Raw genomic sequence first — 22,705 nt, forward strand, 5'->3', positions numbered from 1 at the left:
GCTGTTTTAATGACAGCAGATTTTTGCAGTCAGATATTGTAACTCGAAGATGATCTCTAGTATAATATTATCTTGTGCAAGCAATGACTGTGAAGGTAATTTAATAATAATACACTACAAAACTAAAACTTGGAAAAACTGAAAGATGCTATCCATTATACTACAATGCCATGTTGTGTTGAGTCTATTATTATTGTAAAAGGCATGACAATGGAATCAATTTAAAGGTATGCTACAAATATAAAACCTGAAAACAGAAAGATTCTATATCTAGTATAATAATATGCAACATGTGCATGTATGTGGTGCATGCAGTGATTGTGAGAGAAAAAGAAATTAACTTTATGCTATAAACTACCACTACAAATGAAAAACTTCAGAATACTCTGATGACATTCAGTATAATACAATTATGCTAACTTGTGCAAGCTGTGATTTTTAAGGCAATTTAAGTATATGCTACTTAAAAGGGATAGACCTTAGTTTTTAAACACTACGGCATATTTTTCACCTAGACCCTAGTTTCAACCCGTAAAAATGGACACTAAATTTTGTTAATTTACAAACCTGTAACAAATTTGGATACAACAGATTGAAACAAGACTCTGTGATGTTGAAATACCCTCTAAAAGTAGACTAAAACGCGACTCCATAATCATTACTTCTCAGATGCACATGCATTTTTAAAAATATGAAAAATGCATTTTGTGGTATTAGAAACACCAGGATGCCCAGAAACACTTCAGTTGTACGGAAATGGATAATCTAAGCAATAGAATATAAGTAATGTTTATTTTGGTGATCATAAATGGCTCTAATAGTGAAAAACATGCCTTAGTGTTTAAAAACTAGGGTCTGTCCCTTGAAGTGATTTTGAACCAACAAATTGCCCATACAAATTAAACACTTCTGAATTATGTTCTAATGCTATTCATTATATTATGCTATCTTGTGCAAGCAAGCAGTGGTTTTGAAAACAATTTAATCAAAAAACTATATACAAATTACCACTACATATTAATCATTTGTAAATGTGTTGAGGGCACTCAGTATTATATCATGCTATCTTGTGCAAGCAGTGGTTTTCAAAACAATTTAATCATAAGCTACAAATTGCCTCTACAAATTAAAAAATAAAATTACTGCATGGTATCTTGTGTAAGCAGCGATAATGAAGGAAATATTTTATTTAAGGACACACTCAACACATTTTATTTACTGTTATATGGCGTTGGACCAGATATTGAGAAAGGTAATCTGCTGTCGCCACTTCATGGGATACTCTTTTCGATTAGCAGCAAGGGATCTTTTATATGCACCATCCCACAGACAGGTTAGCACATACCACTGCCTTTCATATACCAGTCGTGGTGCACTGGCTGGAGCGAGAAATAGCCCAATGGGCCCACCAAAAGGGTTCGATCCCACACCGACCGTGCATCAAGTGAGCACTTTACCACTGGACTACATCCCACCCTCAGCGATAATGATGGCAATTTATGGTAATCATAATCTACAAATTGCCACTACAGCTGTGAAAGCTCAGTAATGTCGTATAGCATAATACTGCATTGTGTTATGTAGGCAGTGATAGTGTTGACAATTTAATCATATGCTAAAAATCATCACTATACAAATTAAAAAACTTCTGTAAGCTCTGAGGCCATCCAATATAATTCAAAATTGTGTTATGGAAAACATAGACTGCACAATTTAATAATATACTGTTGTGCAAGCAGTGATTTTAAAGACAATTTAATCTAATGCTACATATAGTCACTACAAATTAAAATCTTCTGTAAGTTCTGATGTCATTCAGCATAATTCAAAATGGTGTTGTGCAAAGCAGACTGAAAACAAATTAATTATATACTATTGTGCAAGCAGTGGGTTTGAAGACACTTTGATCATATATATATGCTACATATGGTCACTACAAATTAAAATCTTCTGTAAGCTCTGATGTCATTCAGCATAATTCAAAATGGTGTTGTGCAAAGCAGACTGAAAACAAATTAATTATATACTATTGTGCAAGCAGTGGGTTTGAAGACACTTTGATCATATATACATGCTACATATGGTCACTACAAATTAACGTCTTCTGTAAGCTCTGATGTCATTCAGCATAATTCAAAATGGTGTTGTGCAAAGCAGACTGTGACAACAATTTAATCATATACTATTGTGCAAGCAGTGGTTTTGAAAACATTTTAATCATATGCTACATGATTAATCATCTCTACAAATTAAAAAAACAAACTTCTGAAAGTTCTGAAGCCATCCAGTGTACTTTTAAAATGGTGTGCCAAGCAGAGACTGTACATAGATAACTTACGACAATCTCTCTCATCACTTCCGTCATCACAGTCGTAACGGCGATTGCATCGCAAATTTGTAGCGATGCATTGACCACTGTTGCAGGTAAACTGGTCGTCAAGGCAACTAGGTGCCGGAGTTGGGACAGCTAGTGAAATCAGAATACTATTGTTTATACATGTACATGTTAAAATGGACAGATATGTGTATTATACAACACCATGAAACACGTGAAACCAAATAAGATTTAAAAAAGAACAAAAAGAAAGGGATTTAAAATAAGTCAGGCACATGTGCAGGTTACGTTTTCTTTCAGTGTATTTTACACAGACCCCCTTAAAAACTTCACTTGCAACAGTCTAGATCCCCGCAACATTTTCCTGCACAAGCGCCTGGAAGGCTATCCATTTAAAGCCATTTAAGATTCATGCACATGGATTAGATTATAAGAATCCATTATACGTGACCATGTGGGAAAGAAAAAGTACACCCGAGGTGGTAAAAAGTTCGACATGGGACGAGGCTTGCCAAGTCCCAGGGTCGAAATTTCCAAAACCTCAGGTGTACTTTTTCTATCCCACATGACCGCATATGATGGAGTCTTTTTCTAATAACATCTATAACAAAATATCGATCTAAAACTAACCAACTCGCATTGATATGATGTCATATATTACCAACAACGTAATACTCCCCATGTTAAATTCGTCATAGCCCTTGCAAGACAGATTTATTCTGCATGGGCTGACATCATGGAATGGGTCTGTCTTGCATGGCTAGGGATGGGAGAATATAAGAATCCATCATATGTGGCCATGTAGGATAGAAAAAAGTATACCTGAGGTGGTAAAAATATCACTAACAAAGATGGCTGAATAAGTAACTTTTCTATTTGTATTTTTGTGACATGTGTTAAATAAAATTTTACACTATGAATTAACAAGATAGCTTTTATAATGAAGGTTTCATTCACAAAATATTCATCTGAAAGTGTTACAAACATAACAATAGAGTTAACATCCTTCACTAAATGCAATAACAATAGCCCATAAGAGAAAAAAATACATGTATATTTCACAGAATCATAATTAGTCTTTCATGAGATATCTCTGTACTCAAAGATGAGAGAAAAAAGAAGATTAAATCATTCGAACTTTAAATATTCTTAGCATAATAATCATATCAACCATTTTCTGTTTTATATAAATCCTTCAACTACTTCATGTGGCCAATTTTGCTAATTATCATAACCAATTTATTTAATTCTACTTTGGCGATTTTAGTTAAAATCACTTTGGTTAATTTAGATCTTTTGTAATTATAGTGGAGGTCTATCTAAACTGGATCAAAGAGCACTTACAAAATATGCTGGTATACACAGGGTACCACATTAAACAGATTTCTCACATGCTATTGTCAATGAATGGGACTCTGTGATGGTGCCAGTTTATACAAAAATTCAGTAAAGATAAAATATAAAATACTTATTTAATGCACTATTCTACAAAAAGATTAAAGGGACATACCCTAGTTTTTAAACACTAAGGCATATTTTTTACTATTAGAGCCGTTTTTGATAACTGAAATCATACTTTACTTAGATTTTATTGTTTAGATTCAAAATGTTTTTTGGTCATCCTGGTGTTTTTAATATCACAAAATGCACGTGTGTCTGAGAAATAACAGTTATGGAGTCAAGTTTTAGTCTATTTTTAGAGGGTATTTCACCATTTCAAAGTCACAAACTCATGTTTCACTCAATTGTAACTTTTATCCAAATGTGTTACAGGTTTGTAGATTAACTAAACTTAGTGTTCATTCTCATGGGCTGAAATTAGGGTCTGTCCCTTTAACTAAACTTAGTGTTCATTCTCATGGGCTGAAACTAGGGTCTGTCCCTTTAACTAAACTTAGTGTTCATTCTCATGGGCTGAAACTAGGGTATGTCCCTTTAACTAAACTTAGTGTTCATTCTCATGGGCTGAAACTAGGGTCTGTCCCTTTAACTAAACTTAGTGTTCATTCTCATGGGCTGAAACTAGGGTCTGTCCCTTTAACTAAACTTAGTGTTCATTCTCATGGGCTGAAACTAGGGTCTGTCCCTTTAACTAAACTTAGTGTTCATTCTCATGGGCTGAAACTAGGGTATGTCCCTTTAACTAAACTTAGTGTTCATTCTCATGGGCTGAAACTAGGGTCTGTCCCTTTAACTAAACTTAGTGTTCATTCTCATGGGCTGAAACTAGGGTCTGTCCCTTTAACTAAACTTAGTGTTCATTCTCATGGGCTGAAACTAGGGTCTGTCCCTTTAACTAAACTTAGCGTTCATTCTCATGGGCTGAAACTAGGGTCTGTCCCTTTAACTAAACTTAGCGTTCATTCTCATGGGCTGAAACTAGGGTCTGTCCCTTTAACTAAACTTAGCGTTCATTCTCATGGGCTGAAACTAGGGTATGTCCCTTTAACTAAACTTAGCGTTCATTCTCATGGGCTTAAACTAGGGTCTGTCCCTTTAACTAAACTTAGCGTTCATTCTCATGGGCTGAAACTAGGGTATGTCCCTTTAACTAAACTTAGCGTTCATTCTCATGGGCTGAAACTAGGGTCTGTCCCTTTAACTAAACTTAGTGTTCATTCTCATGGGCTGAAACTAGGGTCTGTCCCTTTAACTAAACTTAGCGTTCATTCTCATGGGCTGAAACTAGGGTCTGTCCCTTTAACTAAACTTAGCGTTCATTCTCATGGGCTGAAACTAGGGTCTGTCCCTTTAACTAAACTTAGCGTTCATTCTCATGGGCTGAAACTAGGGTCTGTCCCTTTAAAGGTACATGCTTGTTAGAAGTATAGCCAAAAACTACAAAAAGATTAATTGGTAAAAACAGAAACAGTGTTTTAGAAAGCAGTATAAAATAAAATACAAATTAAGGAAGCTGTCATAAAACATGACACACAAAGGAAGAGTGGATTTTTTGTTTTTAATGACAATCTAATTTTCTTAAATTCCCTTTTATATAAGTATATGATTAGTCATGGAGCATTACCAGTGAAATATTTGAGTACAATGAAGATAAGTTTGTTTTGTTTAATGGCACCACTAAAGCACATTGATTTAATAATCACTGGCTATTGGATGTTAAACATTTGGTAATTCTGAATGTAGTCTTCAGAGAAAACCTGCTACAATTTTCAGTTACATGTAGCATCAAGGGATCCCTTATAGACACTTTCTCACAGATAAAATAGCATATACCATGGATATACCAGTCGTGGGGCACTGGTAGGAATGATGAAAAAACCCCACCATGGGTTTAACAACTATATTTTGATTTTGTTTTGTTTAACAACACCACTAGAACATTGATTTATTAATCATTAGCTACTGGATGTCAAACATATGGTCATTTTGACACAGTCATAAAGAGGAAACCCGCTATATTTCTCCATTAGTAGCAAGGGATCTTTTATATGCACTATCTCATAGACAGGATAGCACATACCATGACCTTTGATATACCAGTTGTGGCGCACTGGCTAGAACGATGATTTTGAAATAATTTTGTTTTTCAAATTAGCATTTTTTACTCCAGATACTATGATGATTATTAGGTGCCTAGTGTGATAAATAAACTAAAAAATGAGTGACAATTTGATATTAAAACGCTTCTAAACATCATGTGCAAATTGCAGTAATAACTAAAGGGTATAGGGTGGTGGTGGTATGCTGTTATGAGGGTACACGGGCTACACATCTATAAAAAAAAAGCTGCTAGAAGTTGTCAAGACACGACTGTAGAAAACTTACGACAATCTCTCTCATCACTCCCGTCATCGCAGTCGTAACGGCGATTGCATCGTAAATCAGAAGCGATGCACTGACCACTGTTGCAGGTGAACTGGTTGTCTTGGCAACCAGGTGCGGGTGTGGCAACAGCTATTAAAATGGGAGTATATATACACATATTAATATTCATTATCTGCTATATAAACTATTTGTGTTTTAATTTGTTTTGTTTTAAAGTGGTTAAAAAGAAAGAAAGAAAAGATCCAAATGAAGCATACAATAAATAAAGCTAAAATGCATCGTGCTGTGTTATTGGTTTATATATCAAATACATCAATGGACAGGATTGGTCAATTTAAGGCCGTCTGCCTATTTTAAGACCTCACTCTGCCACTTTTGTAAAATGTCATGCAGAAATTACACTTGTACAGTGATTTCCTGATACACTGTGCAGTGACTTCCTGATACACTGAACAGTGATTTCCTTATACACTGTACAGTGACTTCCTGATACACTGTACAGTGATTTCCTGATACACTGTGCAGTGACTTCCTGATACATTGAACAGTAATTTTCTTATACACTGTACAGTGACTTCCTGATACACTGTGCATTGATTTCCTGATTTATTAAACAATGATTTCCTTTTATTATGCAAAGTGATTTCCTGATATTCTGTACAGTGATTTCTTAATAATCTGTACAGTGATTTTCTAATACAATATACAGTGATTTTCTAATACAATATACAGTGATTTCCTAATACAATATACAGTGATTTCCTAATATAATGTACAGTGATTTCTTAATACAATATACAGTGATTTCCTAATACAATGTACAATGATTTCCTAATACAATGTACAGTGATTTCCTAATACAATGTACAGTAATTTACTCATACACTGTGCAGTGATTTCCTGATACACTGTGCAGTGATTCCTGATACAATGTACAGTGATTTCCTGATACACTGTACAGTGATTTCCTGAAAAACTGTACAGTGATTTCCTGAAACACTGTACAGTGATTTCCTGAAACACTGTACAGTGAGTTCCTGATACACTGTACAGTGATTTCCTGATACACTGTACAGTGATTTCCTGATACACTGTACAGTGATTTCCTGATAGAATGTAAAAGGGCAAGGAACAGTGCTCAAACAGGCTCAGTCTGTTGCACAAGAGGTAAACTAAAAATAATTGGCCAATTCTGTATGATAATCAGCACTTTAATTATGAAACAATATTGCTTATTTTGAAACAAGGAAAATAAGTACCTATGTAGAGTAACTATTCTTATATCAATGGAAAAAAAATCTTGAAGTGATTACCAATTTATACTCATGACACATTTATGTATGACTGACACTACATTTTTTTGTACATTTCACTGTACAGCAATTGCTTGTAATCGTCTACTGGAAATCACTGTGTATGAAATCATTTTGTCTACAAATACATTCACATTACAGTAAAATGTATAGTCCGTCCCATCCTCCTACAAAAATGTAGTTTTTTTTGTAAATAATTTCAGTTTTGTTTGATGTAAGAAGAAAAGTAAAAGTTTTTTTGAAATAACAAATAGAAAATACTATTTTTGTGTGCTATTTAGAAAGCAATCGGTTCAGAAATAAATAACTTGAAGTAAATTCCATAGTATGAAAAAAAAACCGTTCCCTGTGGGAAGGACTATAGTAGTGTACATATTATAAGCATGTTAAGTGTCAATTTAAGCATATTTTGTGTACTAGCAAAGTATTGGTATATATATATGTATATGTTTTTACAAGCTAATTTGCAACTTACGACAGTTTCGTTCATCACTGCCGTCACGACAGTCGTACCGTCGATTACATCTTAAATCTGCTGAGATACACTGACCACTACTGCAGGTGAATTGGTTGTCAAGACAACGAGGTTCCGGTGTTGTTACAACAGCTAAAATTATCACATGCATTTGTTATCACAAAGTTAAAGTTATTAATAATCAGCTATTGGATTCAACATTTGGTAATTGTTTTTACCCATATAGTCTTAGAGAAAACCTGCTGCATTTTTCCATTAGAACCAATGAAACAAAACAAGGAAACAAAAGATAAAGCCACCATCATATGAAGTTAATGTTTGGTTTGTTTAACACCACAACTAGAGCACATTGATTTATTAATCATTAGCTATTGGATGTCAAACATTTGTTTTACCCATAGCCTTAGAAGAAATCCGTTACATTTTTCCATTAGCAGCAAGGGATATTTTATATGCACCATCCCACAGACAGGACAACACATACCATGGCTTTTGATATATCAATCATGGGAAACAGACTGGAATGGGGGGGGGGGGAAATCCAGTAAGGGAATGGGTCCAATGAGGTGGTTTGATCCTATGCCACAAGCAGCTCAGCTGAGTGCTGTACTGACTGAGATAGACCCCCCCCCCCCCCCCCCCCAAATATAGAAAGTAACACCTATATATGCCCCTTCAACACTACACGAATTTCAGATCTTGGTTGCACAATGTTGTCTGAAAGTAATGATGAGATTCTACAACAATTAACCTAAAGATATATTGGTCATCTGTAATGGTCTGGCAACATCTAGACCTAAAACAAGACCTAAAGAACACTAGCAAATATTCTGTGTGAGATATCTATGGAACAAAATGTTATAATCTCTGAACGTAAAGCAAGACAATTTTCCAAAAGATGATCTTGTAATAGTAGAACCTAAAACAAGACATAAAGATCTAAGTCAAACAATACATTCTACTACAATTAACATAGTAAAGCATTCTTCCAAAAGATATTCGTTGAATGTCATCTACAATTATCTTGTAACATTTGGACCTAAAAGATAAAAATCTTATAAGATCTAAACCCAAGCAAGACATATATAAAGCATAACCATTTTGATAGAATTTCATCTATAAAGCAAAAGCCAGGATTTTGAGAGAGAGAGAGAGAGAGAGAGAGAGAGAGAGAGAGAGAGAGAGAGAGAGAGAGAGAGAGAGAGAGAGAGAGAGAGAGAGAGAGAGAGAGAGAGAGAGAGAGAGAGAGAGAGAGAGAGAGAGAGAGAGAGAGAGAGAGAGAGAGAGAGAGAGCTTTTTAAATGCCCCTATACCAATGAGGTTTTGGGCATGTCCATCCCAGGCCCAGTCTCTGGATAGCCAGTGGTGTGGCCCGGGACCTTCATCTAAAAAGCAAAGATTAATGTTGTGCAGCATTGTGACCTAAGCCTAAAGCATTCTTTCATCAGTTCTTGGTTGAACTTCATCAACATGCAATGGTACTGAAACAACACATTCAAGTAGAGGACATCTGCAGGACTTCACTTACAAAGCCAGTCAGATGCTTTTCATCACTGAGACTTTATCTAAAGCATTCTACCAGAAGATACTGATAGACAGTCTGTTATCTACATGTACAGGAGACTGGAAAAGATTGGAACCAAGGCAAGACATTCTTATTGGTACAAGAGTTTCATAAGACTTGGACAGAGCTAAGATGAGATGTTCTACTACAATACATTTGTGGCAAGCCTCAGAACAAGGTTCAGCAAGAATACATCAGTGACAAAGGTATCTACAAGCCCCAGGATAATGTGATATATTCAACTAGAATACATCTGTGACAAAGGTATCTACAAGCCCAAGGATAATGCGATATATTCAACTAGAAGACATCTGTGGCAAAGGTATCTACAAGCCACAGGATAAGTTGAAATATTCAACTATAAAACATCTGTGACAAAGGTATCTACAAGCCCCAGAATTGAGATATTCTGTGACAAAGATATCTATAAGCCTTGGGATACGGTGAGCTATTCTGTGACAAAGATATCTACAAGCATCAGGATAAGGTGAGATATTCAACTAACAAACATCTAAGAAAAGTTGAGATGCTTAGTTAGAAGACTTCCATGGCAAAGATATCTACATGTTGTCCAGGACAACTTCTATTAGTGAACAATTCAGAAAGTAATCTACATTGTCAAGGACAAATGTATAATAGCTGCTTGGGGAAAGTAATCTACACTGCCAAAGGATAAAGTATGATTGTTAAGGACAAAATACGAAAGTAATTCAGAAAATCTACATTGTCAAGTACAAAGTATGATAGCAGCTCAGAAAATAATCTACACTGCCAAGAATTATAATCTACACTGTAAAGACAAAGTTTGATAGTAACTCAGGGAAATATCTATATTGTCAAGGATAAAGTTTGATAGCAACTCAGATAATAATCTACACCTACAAAGACAAAGTTTGATAGCAGCTTGGGGAAATAATCTATATTGTCAAGGATAAAGTACGACTGGAATTCTACGTTGTCAGGGGCAACTTACGACAGTCCAGCTCATCGCTGGCATCAGGGCAGTCATAACGGCCATTACAAAGGTCAGAGGTTGGGACACAATCTCCACTGTTGCATGTGAACTGGTTTGCCTGACACACAACTGGGGCCGGGGTGGAGGGTGCTTCAAGTGAAGAAAACATGGATCCAACATGAAGATAGGGTTAAAATGAATTAGTGGTAATATCTACTCCCATATCCTGTAAACTATAATTGTTAATAATCATGTTGCTACCAACACCATTTTCAATATTAGTCATACATTTTTAGCTTTTATAAAATAAGTTAACCTACAAAACATGTTCTATTTTCTGTGATGTAAATAAAGAGTAGCCATTTTGTTTTGTTTTTAACTTTCATTTCCTCCAAATGGCTGGCCCACTACTGCCACTTCAGTGGCTACTCTTTTACATTAGCAGTAAGGGATCTTTGTATGTACCATCCCACAGACAAGATAGTACATACCATGGCTTTTGCTACATCAGATATGAAGCACTGGCTGAAATGTGAAATAGCCCAATGACCCCACCAATGGGGATCGGTCCTAGATCGATTGCATATGAGGTGAGCGCTTAACCACTGATAAGTCTCCCTCTTACCATTATGAAAGCATTGAAGCACTAAAATGGCAAAAAGTTAAAGCTCCCATCTACATTTATATATCTTTATATTTTTATTAATTTATAATAGATTGTCCAATTTTTGTCTTCTTCCAAGAATGCCTCATTCATTAATTTATGTGTGTATCTTTCCAATGAAGATCATATAAAAATACTGTTACCCATTCTAAAGCACCAGTGTTTATGATTTCTTAGTTCAATATTGTGTTAAAAAAGTTCAAAGACTTCTCTGTTTCATTTGACTGCCACTGAAAAAATCCACTGGCGTCGAAACACACACTATATCATGTACAATTCAAATTCTTAAATATGTTCCATAATTGTTAATAATAGATACATTAAAGTATTACAAGTTAATTAAACACTCAGTTAATTAAACTCCATTTCACATGATTACAGTTGAGGATATCCATAAATGGAAAAACACATATTATATCACATATTAAAATTCTCCAATAATTACAGTCATTAAAAAAAAAAAAAATGTTCAGTTAATTAAACATCTAATAGCCATAACTGTGTTTAAAATATGAGTGGCACACCAGTTGCATTTAGAACACACACATACATTTAGAACACACACATACATTTAGAACACACATACATTTAGAACACACACATACATTTAGAACACACACATACATTTAGAACACACACATACATTTAGAACACACACATACATTTATACAAACAAGTCCACAGACCGACCACATCACAAAAAATTTGCCATTTCATCAAATCAAACTGGTAAACTAAAAATATGCAAAAATAACCAAATTATTTGCCACTTTAAACAAAAAATAAAATCTGGTTTATTAAAAATACATAAAAGAAAAACCAGCATTAAATATATAAATATGTTAATATGATGTAAGTACTGTAAGGCTACAAATGTAGCTGTTAGTAAAATCACACCAAAACTAGTTACAGATATATACAGGTAAACATAAATTGGGTGTTATTAAGTAAAAAAGTTAAGAATTATTAATACTAGCCTACAAGTATCTACAAATTGATGAAAGATATGTAGTCAAGGTAAGGTAAAAAAAAAAAAAAAAAAAAAAAAAAAAAATACCACCACAACAACCAAACATTTAATTAGTAGCTATTAGGTGTTAACTATAAATGTAATTGTCACACATTTTGTGATTTTAAAAATGCTAAAACCATCATATGACGGAGAAAGTAAATAATTTATGAACTGTAGAATACATGTATGCTTTCTATGTGAGGTGCAACAAGACTGATGTCGGAAGTTTGGGTGGGAGCTGGGAGGGGCTGCAAGATATCAATAAAACAATTACTGGAATAAAAGAATTATTATGCAAAAGTGTGGTCGATGGATGAGGTGAAAAACTGAGTTGTTTGGTGGGGAGTACAAGGTGACCAGGTTCATTAATCATTGACACAGACAATAATCTTGAATTTGCCACACCTTTTATATGCCACTTTTGTATAGAAGGAAAGAAGCAAATGTTTTTATTTAATGACGCACTCAACACGTTTTATTTTACGGTTATATGGCGTCGGACATATGGTTAAGGACCATGGCATTTGGCAATGCTGTGGAGATAACTTGTGAGCTTTTAATACCCTACAACACTTGTTTTTGCTGTATGCCTTTTGCCATAGACGTTAATTTTCTTAATTGCAGGGGTTGCCTATGCAATTTACATACATAAATAAATGCACATTATTCTGTGTAATTAATATTAAAAGGTGGGGTTTTTTTTAACGCCATCACTAGATCATATTGGCTATTGGATGTGAAACATTTGCCGATTCTGACACATACAGATAGTCTTCAGAGGAAGCCCTCTATATTTTTTATAAGCAGCAAGGGATCTACATAATTAAATCCAATGTTTAAAAGGAACAGCATATTTGTTTTAATGACACAAACACAACTTAAACTATGGCATTTTGTATTTCCGTTATGCTTGCAAGATGTTAGTCACAACATAAATCTAAATAATAAAAAGACAAAGGTTTGTATTCAATAAGAAAGGAAACAGAAATGAAAATATGTGGTTAAAATTCTAATAAAATAGACAAGGATGTTGAGGCAGGATGGAGATTCAACTGAAATAGGAGGAAATATTAATAAACACAAAAGTAAAATGAAGTGCTGAAATGTTAAAAGTATCTAAAATAGAAACCTCAAAATAAGAAAATGGTCTATTTTAGGAATAGACTTTATAAACTTTTCACAAGATTTAAGAATGAAATTCCAAGCACTGCCATTTTGATTTTACAAAATTTCAAATATATATTTTGCAGTATTGTGGGTTTACAAAATTTAATCAACAATGTTGAAATGTCACTATCATTAAAAAAACCCAACAATACACAAAAGTCGTTTTTTTATGAGTTCCATAAATAATTTAATTTATTATAATTTTGAGAATTGTATAAAATCAATACCCAAAATAATTTTTTCAGAAGGAATATTTCTTATTTTGAGTTTCATATGTGAGAAAATACAAATAAACTTGTTATAAAGACCACCTTGATTAACACCAAGATAAAGGACACTTCAAATATATCCATTTTGGACATACACACATTCATATTAATCTCTATACAAAGACCACCTTACAAATAAATAAAAAATACTCTGGTGGTCTTTATACAGAGGAGACAATACGTCTAGTAGTCTTTGTACACAAGTTCATCTGTATTCGACTATTCGACTAAACTAGCAATGCAGCACAAGCTTCGATCATCATATGCCACTTACTGCAGTCAAGCTCATCACTGCCGTCGCGGCAGTCATAGCGACGGTTGCACCTGTCAGCCTCGTCAATGCACTCCCCGTTATTACACCTAAACTGGTTCTCAAAGCAGGGCCTAGGCGTAGCCCTAGTAGGAGCAGCTTGAAAATTTAAACAGCAAAAATTCAATCGGTGTATTCTTTAACTAAGAAAAATCTAATTATAAGTACTGTAAAATCATAGTACAAAAATAGTAATGTGATGTACTTCTCACTTTGTACACCTAAACTGGTTCTCTGTTGGAGCAGCTTGAAAATTTAAACAACAAAAATTCAATAGGTGTATATTATTTAATTAATGAAAAGCTAAATACATGTATTGTAAAATCATAGCCAAAAAATAGTAATGTCATGTATTTCTCTGTTTGTACACCTAAACTGGTTCTCTGTAGGAGCAGGTTGAAAATTTAAACAGCAAATATTCAATAGGTGTATTCATTAATTAAGAAAAATCAAACTATTGTGAAAACCTCACTAAAAACATGGTAAATGCCATTTCCGTGCATCTCTCCATTATTACACCTAAATTGGTTTTCTGAGCAGGGTTCAGGTGTGGACCTTGTAGGAGCAGTTTGAAAATTTAAACAGCAAAATTTCAATATGTTCATTCATTAACTAATTAAAATCTAATTACTGTAAAATCATAGCCCCCCAAAAATAATCTAATTTTCATGTATGTCTCTGTTTGTACACCTGAACTAGTTCTCTGAACAGGAGCTATGTGTAGGAGCAGATTAAAAATTTAAACAGCAAAATTACAATATATTAATTAATTAATTGTTAAAATCAAATTACTTCAATAGCCATAGTAAAATAAAAAGGTAATGCCATTTTCGTGTATTTCTCTAATTTTACATCTAAACTGGTTCTAGAAGCTATGGCTAGGTGTACCCCTTGTAGGAGAAGCTTGAAAATGTAAACAGCAAACTTTTAAACAAAATAAGTACTAGGCTGATTTGTTAATTAAATCAAATTAAAAGTACAGGAAAAAAACACCACAAAAACAATGGAAAATCCATTTCAAGTATATCTCCATTTCTACACCTCAACTGGTTCTCTAAATATATAGGCACAGGATCAACTTAAAAACAATATACTACTGAACTAAATACCAAACCAGCATGAATAAAAAATCATGATTAATAGTTCCATGACAATATGGCAATTATTATCTGACTGGTAACAGTAAAATAACATCAGACATTAATTTTAATAAAATTATTGCACAATGTCATTTCTTTTGTGTGTTTTTTTTCTTTTTAAAGTTTCAAAATAGGTTAAACATAAATTTACAAACTTTATAATGTAATTAAATAAACATATCAATATACATTAAATATGTAAATTTAACCATGTACGGATTTTGATCATGGAATATGGTTTGTCATTCATATTCAATATATATATATATATATATATATATATATATATAAATCCAATGATAATTAATAGAAATCTGTCCACTCATTGAACAAATAACCGAGCACATATATGCTAAATATGTAAATTTGCCCATATGGATACTAATCAATTTATATACGTATATTACACATTAATTTGACAATATGTTATGTTATCATCATTCCACTCAAAGGTGTTAGGCATACAGTTGCATAGCTCATGTAGTAATAGTTGTTAAATATAAACATAGTTGTTACTAAGTTGTAATATTTGTTATTTTATTAAATTAGCACACTTCACAAATGAATAAAATAAATTAATCTACCAGTAAATATATATATAAAAAAAATAAAACTATTATGTTATACACATTTAACAAGCATTCCGAGTTAAAGTTTGTTTGTTTTGTTTAACGACAACACTAGAGCATAATGATTTATTAATCATTGACTACTGGATGTCAAACAAACATTTGGACATTAGAGAGGAAACTCACTACATTTTTCCATTAGTAGCAAGGGATCTTTTATATGCACCATCCCACAGACAGGGTAGCACATACCACAGCCTTTTAGTATTACCAGATGTGGTGCACGGTCTACAGCAAGAAACAGCCCAATGGGCCCACCAATGGGGATCGATCCTAAAGCAACCGTGGATCAAGTGAGTGCTTTAAGACTGGGCTACATCTCATCCTAGCGTTCTATGAGTACAGCAGTACTGGTTCTAGACATTTGGCTCAACAAATTTGCATATCTCCTCTAAGTTCAAAGGCCATAAGTCTGTCAAATATGAGGGCTAATCTCCATGGAAGTCGAACTTGGTATGTAACTCTATATGATAAGGCTGTACACAACATATCAGCTCAATATCTTGAGGATTTGCAAAAAAAGTCCAGAAAACTAATCTGTATGTGTGACAGATGGACAGACAGACTGATTGATGGACAGACAGATGGACTGATGGACAGACAGACAGATGTATGGATGGACGGACAGACAGACAGACAGACGGATGGATGGACGGACAGACAGATGGATTGATGGACAGACAGACAGACAGACATATAGATGGATAGACAGACAGATGGATTGATGGATACAGACAGATGGATTGATGGATAGACAGACAGATGGACTGATGGTCAGATGGACAGACAGACAGACTGGTGGATTGATGGACAGACAGACAGACAGATGGATTGATAGACAGACAGACATATGGATGGATGGACAGACAGATGGATTGATGGACAGACAGACAGATGTATGGATGGATGGATGGACAGACAGACAGATGGATGGATGGATGGACTGATGGATGGACAGACAGACAGACAGATGGATTGATGGACAGATAGACAGACAGATGGATTGATGGACAGACAGACAGACAGATGGACAGACAGACAGACAGACAGATGGACGGACAGACAGACAGACAGACAGACAGACAGACAGACAGACAGACAGACAGACAGACGGACGGACGGACGGACGGACGGACGGACGGACGGACGGACGGACGGACGGACGGACGGACGGACGGACATACATACAGACAGACAGACAGACAGATGGACAGACAGACAGACGGACAGACAGACAGACAGATGGACAGACAGATGGACAGACAGACAGACAGACAGATGGACAGACAGACAGACAGACAGACAGACAGACAGACAGACAGACAGACAGACAGACAGACAGACAGATGGACAGACAGACAGGCAGATGGACAGACAGACAGAAGGATGGACACGGAATCTAGATGTTCCCTCCAGTGGGACCAGTAAGGGACTAATAACAGTGTTAGAAATTAGTCTCCTAATCTGAACATGATGCAAGAATAATTTCACTAATTACCTAAAATCTAGGTACTGGTATATATTAAATAACAGATTAATGACATACATGTAGGTTATCAGCTCTACCCTGAGAATGTAAGAATAGAGAACTCCGCGAGACTTGCTGAATGGAATTCCCCATTTGTCCTGAAACTAACCATCTACTAATGACAGACTTTGATGGGCTCCCACACACACACCCTTAGATATTACTCCAGCCACCCATCCCAGTTTCTTCATACACAAAACTATAAATACTTTTAAACTAATAAGACTATGTCACTCCCTTCTGCCCACCCCTTCTCTCTGTCCAGAAAACAAATCTATCAGGTCTTTGTTGAACTAATGAGGCTAAACTATTTCATTCCCTCCTTTCAAACCCACTCCTCTCCAGCCAGAAAAACAATCTATCAGTTCTTGGTATCAATAAAACAAATTCCTTCTGACTGCCCCACCCACCATTCTCCAGCCAGAAGAAACAAAACTGATCAGTTCTTTGTATCAATACAAATATTTGATGCAAAATTAATCCTCAGAAAAATTATTGAAAAGCTACATGTAAGTTATTTATGAGCACTAAAAGGTAGTAAAATTGGTAGTAAAAATCTGCTAGATGACTCCACTAAAATAAAAACAAAGGTTAATACAAGACGAAGAGAGCAAAAGCAGAAATAATGTACAGTACACAATCTAACTATAAAGTCAACTAGTAACACATAGATGGTTTCTTAAAGTTGGTATAATTCTCAAACAACTCCAAGGATCTTAAATTGTTGGTTTATCAAATTACTTTGATCCTGCAAGCACTACCATAATTGTATCAACCAATTACAGTGTTATCAGCAAAGACATAAACTGCTACAAGCAGGATATTGCATGTCACATGATCTAAGCTTGACTTGACTCATGTACCTTCAATCAGATTATTGATTTCAGGATAAAAATATGAACAGGATAATGATAAAGGTTATTGGCTTTATCCTGTTCAGTCCAAAGTAGGAATGTTACTAGGCAAGACTTGAAGAGCTTCCTATTCTTACACTAACAGGATAAAGCCTATAACCTATGTCAATAATTAGTTTTTCTCTATTTACACTTTACTCTGGTTGCTTCATTCAAACATTCAAACATTCTGTGTCTAGTTGACTTTATAGTTGCTTTGTGTACTGTAGAGAAACTAAGTGTTAAAAAGTGACATAAACTGAAAAATAAAAACAAGAAAGAAAATTCCTAAATATCTATCAACTTCAATCTGGTTTTTTGGATTGCTTGTTTTGTTTTAATTGAGTAAAAATGAAAATTAATTAAAATTTAAAATATAATGATTTATTTTTTTAACATATATTGCCAGCAACTGGTACATAACAACAATGGAAACAATATGACCCGTACTCATAAAAGTTTTAAAGTCTAGACCCGCATGCAATTTGTATGGCGTTGCCATGGTGTTAGAGTATCAGACTCTATTAGAGTCTTGAATCTAGACTCGATAAGTTTAATAAGCACAAGGCCAGGAATGTACCATTCTTGTAACATTTACTGTGGATGTTTTTCTTTCTTGTTTTGTGTTTCAGATATACAGTACATGTAAGTAAGAAGTTAAAATCTAATCTACGCAATACAGCGCAAGCCTGAATCACTGGACGTCACTTACGACAATCAAACTCGTCAGTGCCGTCACGGCAGTCATAGCGACGATTGCACCTGTCAACTGCAGCAATGCACTCCCCGTTTGTACACCTAAACTGGTCCTCCGTGCACAGGCCAGGAGTGGCCCTAGTAGGAGCAGCTTAAAAATTTAAACAGCAAACGTTCAACAATAAATAAACACTAATCTTAGTCCTGGGATGATTCTTTAAGTAAATGAAATTAAAAAGTACATGAAAAACCATAGCAAAAACATTCGTAAATCCATTTCAAGTACATGTGTATCTCCATTTGTATAAAGTTTCAATCGGTTCATTCACTAATTAATTAACGAAAATCTAATTACTGCCAAAACCATATCTTAAAAAATGATGCCATTTTCATGGTTCTCCATGCAAGAGCCAGACATGGTCCTTGTGGAAGCAGTTTAACAAATTTTAAGTGGCAAAGTTTCAACTGCCAAAAAATATCAGACAAATATTTAAATGACAGAAAAAACTTTCTAGGAATGTATCCTTTATGGTTTCCTATAAAATGGTTCCTTAAACAGGTAATTCCTTCAAATCATTAACTGTCAACTGTATTGCATGTTAAGGCTGGTCCATAACATTTGTTCAGACTGCTGAATCATCTCTGAAAAGCTGAAATTCAAGATGGCCACCACGCAGGTACTCAAAGTAAATTCAAGATATCCACTATATTGTTATATGTACTCACTGACAAAAACAAAATTAAGAAACATTAAACTGACATAAATACTTATGCAGCTGAAACAAAAACAAATACTTACCAAGCTGAAATTCAAGATGGCCACCATAGGTGTACTCAAAGATAAACTGAGAAATATACTTACGACAGTCTCTTTCATCTGAGCCATCACGACAATCGTATTTACGGTTACAGCGATCCTCTGCTGCGATGCATTCATCATTATTGCACTTGAACTGATCTTCTCGACATTCGGTAGATGCAGGAGTTGTCACCCCTTGAAATAACAAACACAGATGTCAGAAAACAATACAAAAGGTTAATGGCCATTTTGAAATTTATTATAAGTGAAATTGAGAAGATTTAGAAAAAAAAGAAAGTTAATTTCATTTCAAATTATTTTTGTGCCTATATCCAATTAAGGTTCAAGCACACTGTCCTGGGCACACATATCAGCTATCTGGGCTGTCTGTCCAAGACAGTGGATTAGTTGTTGGTGGTTAGTGAGAGAAAAGAGGGTGTAGTGGTCTTACACCTACCCAGCAAGTTGTTAAAACTCGCTCTGGGTGGGAGACGGTACTGGGCTGTGAACTCAGTACCTACCAGCCGTATGTCAATGGCCTAACCACGACACCACCGAGAAAGTTAGTACACGTTTACTGAACTATGGAAAGCGGAAGTTACTCTGTATCTATTAATTGATGAAATAGGTCAAGCAAGCAATGCTCCAAGAAGTATTTAATTTAACCTTCTAACCCACAATAACACACACGACGACTGTCACTACACTCATACCATCCAATGAAATAAGCACGAATGAAATTGAAAGCTCTGTGAAATAAAGGTTAACCTGAATGTTACTGAGCACTCTGTGATCCTAAGTCTGTCACTACACTCATACCATCCAATGAAATAAGCACGAATGAAACTGAAAGCTCTGTGAAATAAAAGTTAACCTGAATGTTACTGATCACTCTGTGATCCTAAGTTAACTGTAAGCATGTGTATACATTTTACAACACTCACACCCAACCTCAAGTCACTAAATTTATACAAAATGTCTTGTATTATTTTGATTGTAGATGTGCATTGCAGATACCAACAGATATTCACCAAATTTACTCCAGTGATAGAAATAAGAAGAATTTTTCACTAATCCATGGGACAAATAAGTCTAGAAATCTACTTGTCCACCAATATTTTCACTTGTCCAAATAAATGTTATGTTTTATTCAAGTACAAGGACCACATTTTTGAGAGCTCAAAATGAAACTGCATTGAACATTTTTACTTGTCCACTGGATAACTATTGAGGTACGTTTTGCTTGTCCGAGCAGATTTTCACTTGTCAGGACAAACAGACAAGTGCTTATTGCGAACACTGTGCTCATCACGTTCATTCGCTAAGACAAAATATATTCATGAAAAAAAATCATGTCTCAATATTAATCCGTTTTACAGTACATATATAATTTTTTTTTTTTGAAAAGACTATTAGTAAGAAACATATTACATACAACAAACTCAGGATAGTCTATTCTAATCACTTACGACAGTCGGTCTCGTCACTTCCGTCTCTGCAGTCGTAGCGGCGGTTACACCAGTCGGCGGCACTGATACACTCTCCGTTAGCGCAGGTGAACTGATCAGGTCCGCAGGTTCCTACAGGTGGGCGGGTTGGTGCAGCTGTAGATATAATAAATATCTCATGTGAGAACACATACAGAAGTGTGTACTTCATTTAACTGGAGCAATGAAAGCAAATGTTTTATTTAACGACGCACTCAACACATTTTATTTACAGTTATATGGCGTCAGACATATGGTTACGGTCCACAGATATTGAGAGAGGAAACCCGCTGTCGCCACTTCATGGGCTACTCTTTTCGATAAACAGCAAGAGATCTTTTATATGCACCATCCCACAGACAGGGTAGCATGTACCATGGCCTTTGATATACCAGTCGTGGTACACTGGCTAAAACGAGAAATAGCCCAAATGGGCCCAACAATGGGAATCGATCCCAGACCGACCATGCATCGAGCGAGTGCTTCACCACTGGAGCAATGGTTAGGTGTGATGGGTCATAGAATCATTGCCAAACAATGTGGTATGTACTCTCCTGCCTATGGGAAAGTGCATATAGAAAAATTCCTTAATGCTTTATCGACAGGTAACAGGTTTCCTCTCCTTTTTCTCGATCGAATATGGAAAGAAGAATATGTTCACTGGCATAGCCAGGATTTTTGTGTGTTTTTTTTGTTTTGGGGGGGAGGGGGGGTGAACAACCCATATTGGGTGGGGCAACCCACACTATATATGTATTTATGTACAATTTTATAAAATTTAATACAGCAAAAACAAAACAAAGTTTGACTGGATGGGCAACCCACACTATGTATATATTTATGTATGATTTTATAAAATTTAATACAGTAAAAACAAAAGAAAAGTTTGACTTGGGGAGGTGGCAGGCATGGACCCCGTGGCTCCCCACCTCGCTATGCCACTGCATATGTTAAACACCAAACTGAAGTAGATTAAAATGTGCTAAAGCCCCATGCTTATAAAAGTTTGAAAGTTTATACTCAATAACGTTTTGAGATTCTAACGTCATGGCAATGAATATAAATTGCATGTATGTGACATCGTTAAAAATTTGAGTCTATAATCTAAAGTTTTAGAACTATGGGCTCAGACCTTTCTTTTTCATTCCTATGGCCGATGCATCAAATCTGGTGCTTCCAATTAGCAGGAGGAAATATTTTCTTTTTGTACTTTAACCCGACCTTTCACCTTTGTTCATACCCCCTCCTTCAAACCCATGGACTAGTCCAAACATCTCAACAGCCAGTCAAGTGGATATAAAATCATTTAATAAAAAGTCAAGAAAAACACAAAGATATCACTGTTTTTATTTTATTTCTAGAAGTGAATATATTCAGTGAACTCCCTCTAAACAATTAATAAAGAGTCTGAAAAAACCACAAAGATATCACTGTTTTCATTTTATTTCTAGAGGTGAATATATTCCGTGAAACCCCTCTAAACCGGGTGCCCACAAGATCAAGCAAATGGTCTGATCTAAAGGAAAGAAAGAAATGTTTTTATTTAACAACGCACTCAACACATTTTATTTACGGTTATATGGCGTCAGACATATGGTTAAGGACCACACAGATTTTGAGAGGAAACCCGCTGCCGCCACTACATGGGCTACTCTTTCCGATTAGCAGCAAGGGATCTTTTATT

General features: G+C 35.1%; 1 protein-coding gene across 8 annotated transcripts in view; it reads right to left on the bottom strand.

The window, feature by feature from the left end:
• Positions 1–22,705, bottom strand: part of LOC121389972 (basement membrane-specific heparan sulfate proteoglycan core protein-like) — a 299,120-nt gene that overhangs the window by 126,421 nt on the left and 149,994 nt on the right. For all 8 annotated transcript variants that reach the window (XM_041521661.1, XM_041521663.1, XM_041521660.1 and 5 more), the window contains 7 exons: positions 21,004–21,138; positions 19,598–19,729; positions 18,752–18,886; positions 13,815–13,949; positions 7,910–8,041; positions 6,122–6,250; positions 2,339–2,467 (listed from right to left, as the gene is read on the bottom strand). In XM_041521661.1, coding sequence (XP_041377595.1) covers positions 2,339–2,467; positions 6,122–6,250; positions 7,910–8,041; positions 13,815–13,949; positions 18,752–18,886; positions 19,598–19,729; positions 21,004–21,138 — 927 coding nt within the window. The remainder of the gene's footprint in view (positions 1–2,338; positions 2,468–6,121; positions 6,251–7,909; positions 8,042–13,814; positions 13,950–18,751; positions 18,887–19,597; positions 19,730–21,003; positions 21,139–22,705) is intronic.

Source organism: Gigantopelta aegis, chromosome 15 (assembly GCF_016097555.1).
Source record: "Gigantopelta aegis isolate Gae_Host chromosome 15, Gae_host_genome, whole genome shotgun sequence".
Classification (NCBI taxonomy): domain Eukaryota; kingdom Metazoa; phylum Mollusca; class Gastropoda; order Neomphalida; family Peltospiridae; genus Gigantopelta; species Gigantopelta aegis.